The sequence below is a fragment of the Ictalurus furcatus genome, chromosome 22 (assembly GCF_023375685.1).
Source record: "Ictalurus furcatus strain D&B chromosome 22, Billie_1.0, whole genome shotgun sequence".
NCBI classification, from domain to species: domain Eukaryota; kingdom Metazoa; phylum Chordata; class Actinopteri; order Siluriformes; family Ictaluridae; genus Ictalurus; species Ictalurus furcatus.
In genome coordinates, this window is record NC_071276.1 from 16932479 (window position 1) to 16942608 (window position 10130).

General features: G+C 40.8%; 1 protein-coding gene across 3 annotated transcripts in view; it reads right to left on the reverse strand.

Moving 5' to 3' along the window:
* Window positions 1–9347, reverse strand: part of si:dkey-98f17.5 (uncharacterized protein LOC569123 homolog) — a 21502-nt gene extending 12155 nt beyond the window's left edge. For 2 of the 3 annotated variants that reach the window (XM_053653901.1, XM_053653903.1), the window contains exons 1-7: window positions 9027–9347; window positions 7192–7303; window positions 6910–7003; window positions 4881–4935; window positions 1285–1425; window positions 879–1039; window positions 611–709 (exon numbers count right to left, since the gene is read on the reverse strand). In XM_053653901.1, the coding sequence (XP_053509876.1) occupies window positions 611–709; window positions 879–1039; window positions 1285–1425; window positions 4881–4935; window positions 6910–7003; window positions 7192–7303; window positions 9027–9141 (777 nt within the window). In that variant the 5' untranslated portion in view covers window positions 9142–9347. The remainder of the gene's footprint in view (window positions 1–610; window positions 710–878; window positions 1040–1284; window positions 1426–4880; window positions 4936–6909; window positions 7004–7191; window positions 7304–9026) is intronic. The other variant, XM_053653902.1, reaches the window with a different exon arrangement.
* Between the last annotated feature and the right edge of the window lie 783 nt (window positions 9348–10130).

Below are 10130 nucleotides of genomic sequence, written 5' to 3' on the forward strand. Positions count from 1 at the left end.
AATCGTCAAATGTTCGATTGTTGAACTGTGGTCTAGCAAAAAAATAAATAAATAAATAAATAATGAGAACAACCCTCCCTCGTCTAGGGATCTACATCTACATCCAGATTTCTCTAAAGCTGCCCTGCTGAAAAAAAAAACAAACAAACAACAGAAACCCTCATAGAATTTTGTAATGGTTTTAATGGTTATAACAGGAATCGTATTGGTTTTAACGGAGTCTCTGTGCGTCTCTACTGGTAACGTCTCGCTTTCTATCTGTGGCATCTTATGTCTAGTGGATACCGTTAAGGACCGATAACGGTAACGGTTGTAATGGTTAGCTGATGGTTTTTAATGGTATTTGTACTGGACACCATTAGAAATTATGTAAAGGTTTCCATTGCTTGTTTGTTTGTTTGTTTTTTTGTATTGTGTTGCTATGTGGAGAAACTTATTGTTAAAAGCATTCTACAAATATAATCGAATGGAGTTTAATAGTCTTGTTCCTCCTTGTTCTTTATCAAAAGCATGATTGAAAGGTGTATTTTTCATCATGTAGTGGGTTTTTCATTATGTTCTACCTCTAGTATTCAGTGTAGGTGTGTGTGTGTGTGTGTTTGCGTCTTACTCTCTGCGGATTGGGGATGTATATGGTCGGCATTTCAAAGCCGCATTTGTTGAGTCCTGGTCTGCGGCACAGCTCTTGAACTATCTGCATCATTACTCTCTGTGAACAGGGGGGGAAATGGTGAACAATAAATATGCCGCTACACGAGAACGGTTCAGGATTATTTATTTATTTATTTATTCTGCATGAGACTGACTGAGGAACAGTCGCTCCACAAAAGGAACGCTGACGCTCGACTTCCTGCAGCAAGACACAAAGCCACACCCACCTGTCTGTCTGTCTCACGTCCTGCCTCGTCAGCTTTACTGAGGTAGAAGCGTAATTTGTCTCCGGATTTCTCACTCAGCTTCTCCACGATGTTGAGCGTTCGCTTACACAGCGCCTGGCCCATCGGGTCGAAAAACACGAAGATCAGATCCGCCTGCTCGCCTGATCAACACACACACACACACACACACACGTTCTACGAACATCGCAGTGAGTTCTAGTTTGTCTTGTTGTTTTTAATCCATTTCCACTGCATTTTATTCTTTACCCTTTATATCAGTGACGTTCTTGTTACTCCGAGTAAAATGACTACACCTTATACTTGAACGATGAGAAGAAAAAAAACCCCCACATTTCTAATGTATTTATTATTATTATTTATTATACACTAATCTAATCGTCCTCACCAAAAGACGTGATGGCGGCGTTGACGTCGAAGGGATACACCATGTCTCCGTCCACCAGCCCGGGCGTGTCTACAAACGTCACCAGGCTGAACTTCTTTTGCTTTGAGGTGGAGATTTCAGCAGACAGGTAATCCATGAGTCCTAGAACACACAAACGGCTTACCAGAAATGTGTGTGTATATACGCGCGTGTGTATACGTATATACACTCATCAGCCACTTTAATAGGAACACCTGTACGCGTGGTCATTCGTGCAGTTATCCGATCAGCCAATCAAGTGGCAGGAGCGAAATGCATAAAATCATGCAGATACAGGTCTTCAGTTAATGACTAAGTGACTTGGCATGGTTGGTTTCTTTTTCCAGACGCTGCCGATCTCTGGGATTTTCACACACACACAGCAGAAAGGCATCTCAGAACGCACAACATCTTGAACCTTGAGGCAGACCACACCGGGTAACACTCCTGTCAGCCAAGAACAGGAATCTGAGGCGACAATGGGCACAGACTCGTCGAAACTGGACAGATCAAGACTGCCTGGTGCCCCGCTGTAGGTTTTATTCATTGTGCTAGTGCCACATGATTTGCTGATTGGATAATTACACGAACGTGCAGGTGTACAGGTGTTCCTAATAAAGTGGACAGTGAGTGTATATCATAAATCGAAATATATCAGGCTGCTTGTTAAGGACAAAAAAGTAATGTCTATCTATTAGAGGTTAGATAATAAGTTTGGCTTAGCTCACCAACACTGTAGATGACCATGTTTAATTCATTAATTAACATGAAATTGTAGAGGAACATAAATGATAATTTAAAAAAAACAGATGTCTTTTCATATCAAACAGCATCACATCAAACACCTGCATTGATAACTTGTTACACAACTCTCTTCCCAGAGTGATATGTCTCCTCAGGATGTGGCCACACCCCCTTCTGTGTTACAGCAGGAGGTCTGTTGTCATGGTTACCCACAACAGCTCTTCAACTGGCAGCTTTAATGCCGAGCCACATAAAGCTAGCCAGTGAAGAACGACTGTGAAGCAACGCCAGGCCAGCTAACGCCTGTCACTCAGACCCATGAGCAACTCTTCTTCGGCTAATAGACCTCCATCAGTGTCATACTTTCAAACTCTAGTACAAAGACCTACGGATTTGATCTTTTAAAGGTGCGGTCTGTGACGTTTTTAAGTGTTCCTAGACCTGTAATAATCATTTCAAGGATACATTAGAAACAAAATGTGATCACAACATTGCCATAGAATAGATCTGGCTAGTTTCTTCAATTCAGGCTTCTGGTTATGTTTTCTGGCCCAGAAATAAGCTCCGCCCCAAACCAACACGCATCTGTTTTTCCTTAAAAGGCAATTCTGTTTTAACACAGGGAGACGGATGGAAGGGAAAAGCTCGTCAATGTTGTTGTTTTGTTTTTTTAGCGCCGTTTGCGCAGGGCTCTAAAAATGACAAACTGCCACTTTAAGAATGATTCAGATCCCTCTTTGAGTTTCAGCGGAACACTGAGGTTCTTTCAGTACGGCAGGAGCAGGTGGTCATGCTCTCATATCAATCCCAGTCCTGTTCCTGCTCTAATCAACATTCCCTGAGGTTGCAGCTCTCCTTCCATTCATACACACTCACACGACATCACAACACGCACATTAACATACGCAACGCTTACAAAGCAACTCTCGCACACTCTCGGTCAGGAACCGTACACGTCGAGCACTATGTTCCCTCAGCATTCAGGCCTGCAGTCCACTAGCATTTCCCCAGGGCAGGGTGCAAATGGCACGGCAAACTCCCTGAGCAAGCAGGACTTAAAATAGCCCTGGAAAATGGATTTAGAATCAAGAGGCTGCTCGGCTGCACGTGGCGTTCTCCGAACTCTGCTCTTTAAGCTCACTGAAAGGTGGGAAGCTAATTCGCTGGCATCTCCAGGAAGGTGGGTGGGGGAGGGGGTGGGGGGTTGGGGCTCTAGCGCTGCACAGGATTTAATGTGCCTGGGGAAAGGTCAAAGGTCGGAGAAATGCTGTGTCATCCTAACACAGCAAAGCAGCAGTGCGCTGAAGACTGAGCGATGTCATAAATCACACTCTGCACCAATCAGATGTCTAGCAACCGGACCAGGCCACGCCCATTCGGGCAAAAAAAGATGATGCAAGAAGGATAAAAATGGGCAGCTTTTAAAACATTTCTTTTCTGTTAGTCATTCCGAAAACCTTAAAACAACCACTAGTCTTTTGACGTGATGCTTATAACCCGTTCTATCCTTTGCCCTCATTCACTCTTGAATTAATTATTATATAATTTATTTATAATGATTATATCTTGAATCAATATTAGATATTAATTTCCAGACCTGTAATAATTACCGAATTTCAAAGATACCTGGGAAAAAAACAACAAACCCTGCGTTTCGCAATATCGGCAATATGGTGATCGCTCTGGCTAGTGGTGTTATTTTTTCAGGATACTATTTCAAATTTACAGCCCTGAAATAAGCCACGCCCACATTCTGAACATAACTTAACTCCGCCTCTCACAAGGAATGTGTAGTTTTTAAAGAAAAAAAAAAAGAAGAAAAAAAAGAGGGTGGGGTCGATTAGAATAAGGACAAGGCTTGTTATTAATTTTTTAATGCAGTTCGCCTCACAGGCAGCAGAGGGCTGTAAAAAATATAAACCGCCCCTTTAAGTCGTGAATGAAAATGCATGTGAAAGTGCGACAGAGAGGGAAAAACAGACAAACCTATATAGCGTTACAAGGCGAAGGCTAATAACGTGACGTGTCACGGTTTTATTACCAAAATTACGCGGCGCTGATTGCTCCGTATAGCTCCGTATTTCACTCTGTCAGCGTCTGTGCTGCCGAGCCAGTCGTGTCAGTCGGAGTGACTCACTCTCGCTCGATCTGCTCTGGATGAACCTCCTCTGCCTACTGAACACTCTGACGCTGTGGGCTTATTACGCGCTCCCATATGATACGCCCAGAAACCGGGGTGCGATCAAGATAACGAGGGTGAAGCGTTCAAATCGGGTGGGAAAAGAACTTCGATTTAGCGATTCTAATCGTTACTTAGAGATTATAATCAAAGCAGCTGTTATGCAAGACGCATCTTTGTCACTGTATACCTATCGCTTGGAAAGGCTTGATTACTGATGAATATGAATAAGGATGAATAAGACGGAATTAGAATAAGGCTATGACTCATGATCATCAGGCATTAGTCATAGCTTTGATAGGTTTGAACTCACACACGCACACTTTCGGGCGTAACGTTCTCGAACGGACACGCAGAGCTGAACGTTATGAAAAGAAACGTGGCGTGAACACCGAGCCCTCTCGGACATATAGACATGAGAAGCAACTTCACACTCTTCAACCACGACTCAACGAACAAGAAGCAACCAAAAGCCAACACACGTCCATAAAACCTACAAAGAGGCTTCGCAAACATCGTATATAACCATGCTGACCAACTTTATTAAAGACATTTGCCGGGAAATCCCGCGGTTTTAAAAGATTCTACAAGATAATCTTAGAAGATACTACTAAGTTAGAGCAATGCTGATTTTACAACGGTGTCTAATTCCTACCTTTAAACTCCAGGAGCGGTCGGAAATGTGGGTAAAGATGCAGTGTGGCATTGCCCTGTGAGAGAGAGAGAGAGAGAGAGAGAGAGAGAGAGAGAGAGAGATAAGACTGTAAGTGTGAGGAAACAGACCGGCGATACAGAGGAGGGAAAGTGTTGATGAGTAGAGCAGAACGCTGAGTGTGTGGACAGAGAAGCCAGGGCCAGCTAGAGGGAGCCTCCCTTCTCTCTCTCTCTCTCTCTCTCTCTCTCTCTCTCTCTCTCTCTCTCTCAACGTCACAGCTCCTCTCTCTTCCTCCAGCACTCAGTTTAATCTCTTCTCGCATATAGCTGATAATCTCTCTTTACACCCCTCCTCTGGTATAACTCCATTATTCATCTATCATTCATAGTGGATGAGCGAGAGAGAGATTTGTGCATGTGTGTATATGTATATGTGTGTTCGTGTGTGCGGGAGAGAGACGTGCGCTGTAAAATGACACTCTGTGGCTTTACGACAACCCTTGACACCCCAGAACGCTCCACCTACACAGCTATAATACACTCACCTCACTCATACACACGCATGTTGTCCACTGATTTTATTTACATAGAATGATCAAATTATCAGATATAATCCAGTTTTGTCTGCAGCGCTGAAATGTCTGATTTCATCCCCACGCTTTCGCAAATGCTCATTTTTGTCTGTGGCGTTTTCTCGAATGCCCGATTTCGTCTGCGGAGCTTCTTAGATTTGCTTAGTTTGATCTGTGTTGATTACTCAAATGCCCATTTTTATCTGCTACGTGTTCTCGAATGCTTAGTTTCTTCTGCAATGTGTTCTCGAATGCTCATTTTTGTCTGCAGCGTGTTTTCAAATGCTACAAGGCTTTCTAAAACGCTCAAATTCGTCTACAGCGCTTTCTCAATTGCCCAATTTCATCAACAGCGCTTTCTAAAATGGTCAAATTTGTCTACAACGCTTTCTAAAATGCTCAAATTCGTCTATAGCGCTTTCTCAAATACTCAATTTCACCAACAGCACTTTCTCAAATGCTCAATTTCGTCTACAGCACTTTCTCAAATGCCCAATTTCGTCTACAACGCTTTCTCAAATGCCCAAATTCGTCTACAGCGCTTTCTCAAATGCCCAATTTCGTCTACAACTTTCTCAAATGCCCAATTTCGTCTACAACGCTTTCTCAAATGCCTAATTTCGTCTACAACGCTTTCTCAAATGCCCAAATTCGTCTACAGCACTTTCTCAAATGCCCAATTTCGTCTACAGCGCTTTCTCAAATGCCCAATTTCGTCTACAGCACTTTCTCAAATGCCCAATTTCGTCTACAACGCTTTCTCAAATGCCTAATTTCGTCTACAGCACTTTCTCAAATGCCCAATTTCGTCTACAGCACTTTCTCAAATGCCCAAATTCGTCTACAACGCTTTCTCAAATGCTGTAATTTCATCCCCACGCTCTCTCAAATACCAGATTTCATCCTCACTCTCTCAAATACCAGATTTCATCCTCACTCTCTCAAATACCAGATTTCATCCTCACGCTCTCAAATACCCGATTTCGTCCCAACACATTCATGAATTTCATTCCCACAATTTGTGAACACACCTAGCTACAAGCTACATAACATTTCTCTCACAATTCCAGTTGTTTCACATGATAATTTCACTGAAAAAGGGAATCACCTACCTTAACGATGTACGACGTAATATGACGCATATTTGGGAGCAGATTTTTAAGAGAAGTTTTCTATTACTATCGTCGTAGCTTCAGTGCAAAACTCGAGAAGCACACACCGTTGCATTAAATATAGCTTAGCCAGTAGCCAAAACTCTTAAAGTCTGAGGATCCAGACATACATTCTTTTCACTATTAACTATTAACATCATAGTCCTAATTGTCAAAGTCACACGATGCACAATGAATGCGTAATAACACGTTGTGTAATAAAGCCCTCAGCAGAGATGTTCTTCTGCGCTAACAACAACCACGACACAATCATCCCGAAACCCGCATAAAGAGAAAGAGAACTTACGGTTAGAGATTCTCGTTTCCTTCCACTGGTGATGAACGTGAACCCTTGCGTTTCTATGGCAACACCTGTTTTCTGAATGTGCTCCTCGACATACCTGAGATCATTATTTTAAAAGAACAAAAAAAAAAAACAGATGCAAATTAAAAATCAGGACACACCTGGATGTCGTGGTCTGATTGATGCTGAATGATCCGGAGGAAACCAGACGTCTCTGCCGGTAAATATAAAACTCTTCAGTTAAGCTGTTGCTGTTTGTAGTAATCGAGTTCAAATAAGATTTACCAGTTAATAAAGGAGCTTTTCCCAGCAGAGTGATTACCCATAATCATCACTATTATCTTCTTTCGAGGGGGTAGTAATCTCAGGCCGAGCCTGGAGGCTATTTTTACAAGGCCTAAAGGATGTACACACACACATACACACACAAAAACATAAATAAGAGGCTGCCAGACAGACACTTTTTTCTATCAACAAAAATCTCTCAGAAAGAATACATAATAGATGAAATCCATTTTCTCTTCTGCGTGGTTGATAACGGTTCTTTACAGTCAGCAATGCCAAACTCGCAGACTGCTAAACAAACACTGACATGTTCTTTTTTGACGAATCATTACGCAAAATGCTTTAAAAACAACACACTTTCACAAACGTCACTCAAATTAGGCACACTATACATACATATATACACACCCACACACACACATAAAATGTGTATATATGTGTGTACGTGTATATACACGTATTACGTACACACACACGTTATATGTATTATATATACACACACACACATTATCTAAAAGCGAATACGGTCGCTTTGTCGCTGTATTGTACTGTACTGTACGTGTGAAAGTACCTTTCCTCTACACCTTCCGACCAATCAGATTCGAGAATTCAACAGCGTGTACAACAGTATGATGTTTATTCATCAGTGGAGAGTTTTGTGTAAAGTGCACGAGCATGATTGTAGATTGTATACTATTCAGAAAGCACTGAAGGGGCTGAAGCTCACGTATGTTTCACACCTGACAAATCGCTTGCGGTTTGTTGAACTTGTGAACACTTTCTTTTCCAGTCAGATGTGAATGAGGGCATGAAGCGGTAAGCGATGCTCAACTACAGTGATGTTATGTAGTGATATTATTATTATCATTATTATTATTACTATTTCTACTATTACCAATAATACCACCACTACTAATACTGGTTTCAAAGTTTAAACTATAGGCTCCTTCTGACCCACAGACGGTGTTTAATATCAACTGTAAGACAAATACAGGTGAGCCACATGTGTCTAATTAGAGTCATTCAGATCTCTGTATACTTTTGTGTGAAAGTTAGTTAGTTAGTTAGTTAAGTTAGTGTTTTTTTTCCCCCCTACTTCACATAACCTCACAAACTTTACGTCACATTAAATTCACACATAAACCGTACTTAACTTCTGTCGTTTTAGAATATTTAAAGTAAACTTTCGGTTTTAAATTCCATCTCTGCCTCAAAAGGATGTGAAGATATTTTGTTATTACTTAACAATAACACAAATAACTGAGACGCTGGGAACACCGACGACTCGAGATCTGATCATGCAAACCAAAAAAAATATGAAATAAAAACATGTTTTTATTATTACATCTGCATATTACACTGAGAATTATAATAATATCAATTCAACAGCACTGTTATCCTGATCACCTCTTTCACCTCCCAAACCCCAGTTTATACTTTATTCATAGTGATAAGATGCTCAAATTACAGTCAATTATAGCATATAAATTTTTTTTAAAAAATCCAATCTCATAAAATTCATAATTAAACTCTAATCTAATATTGAAGTGAAGCTGATATTAAACTGGTGGTGATAATTAAATGCAGAATTAAATGCAAGATTGTTTGCAATGATTTTCACTTTCAAAACAAGCAGACTGACTTGTTGAACATAACAATAAGCAATGAATAAGTTATAAATATTATCGATGAGCCCCTATTCTTATAAGAACTTGAAGACTGTCTGAGCTTCAGGCTCCAGTGCTGCTGCGTAAGCGTTTAATCATTCAGACATGCAGCGTTCACTGACACTAGACTAGGTTTGTTGATAAATGTTAAAACTGTTGTGTATTTACCGTTTTCGGTGTCGATGTACAGAGTGTGACATTCTTGGAGAATTCTCTCGCTCGGTGTAGTTATGGCTGTTTCCAAAGTGTTGGCCACCGAGCGAGGTTTCTTACTGCCCGACATGTTGACGGCGAATAGGAACTCTTTATAGCGGGGAGAAATGCAGGGGGGTCGTTTAGAGTGTGACACCAAGCACCTGGCTGCTCAAAGCGCCATTTTAGCGCCTCCATATGGGCAATTTTTATTATTATTATTATTTTATTCTTGTATTTTATTTTCAAAAGATGTGCGCATACAAGATTGATAATTAAAAATGAAAATCACCTTGTTCACACTTTAAGAATAGTAGTTTTTCAAAACTTCCGGTGAGATAGTGAACAATGGCAGTATATATATATATATATATATACACACACACATATATATATGTACACACACACACTATTTGGTTCTTCCCCAAACTGCTGTCACAAATATTGAAGCACACAATTGTATAGAATGTCTTTGTATGCTGTAGGATTACAGTTTCCTTTCACTGGAAATAAGAGGTCTAAACATGTTCCAGCATGACAATACATCTGTCCACAAAGCCAGCTCCATGAAGACATGGTTTCCAAGGTTGGAGTGGAAGAACTCTAGTGTCCTGCACAGAGTCCTTGACCTCAACCCCACTGAACACTTTTGGGATGAACTGGAACACTGACTGCACCCCAGACCTCCTCACACATCATCAGTACCGGACCTCACTAACCGAATGAACACAAATCCCCACAGCCACGCTCCAAAGTCTAGTGGAAAGCCTTCCCAGAAGAGTGGAGGTTATTATAACAGGAAAGGGGGAATAAATCTGGAACAGGATGTTCATGGGATGTTCAGCTTACAATCAATGCAGCATCCCTAAATGCACAAATAATTCAAACAAAGAAAGGATATCTTGTTCTGCAAAAGGTCAATAAAGACAAAAACATTAGGTAAACGCATTGTATTACCAATAGAAATTGTTTGTTTCTTTTCTTTTCTTTTCTTTTTTTTGAAGATTAAATTAATATAAAATATTGTTTGGATTCCAAAACAAAGACAGAAAAGAAGTGAGTTTTGCTCTTCAACTTACA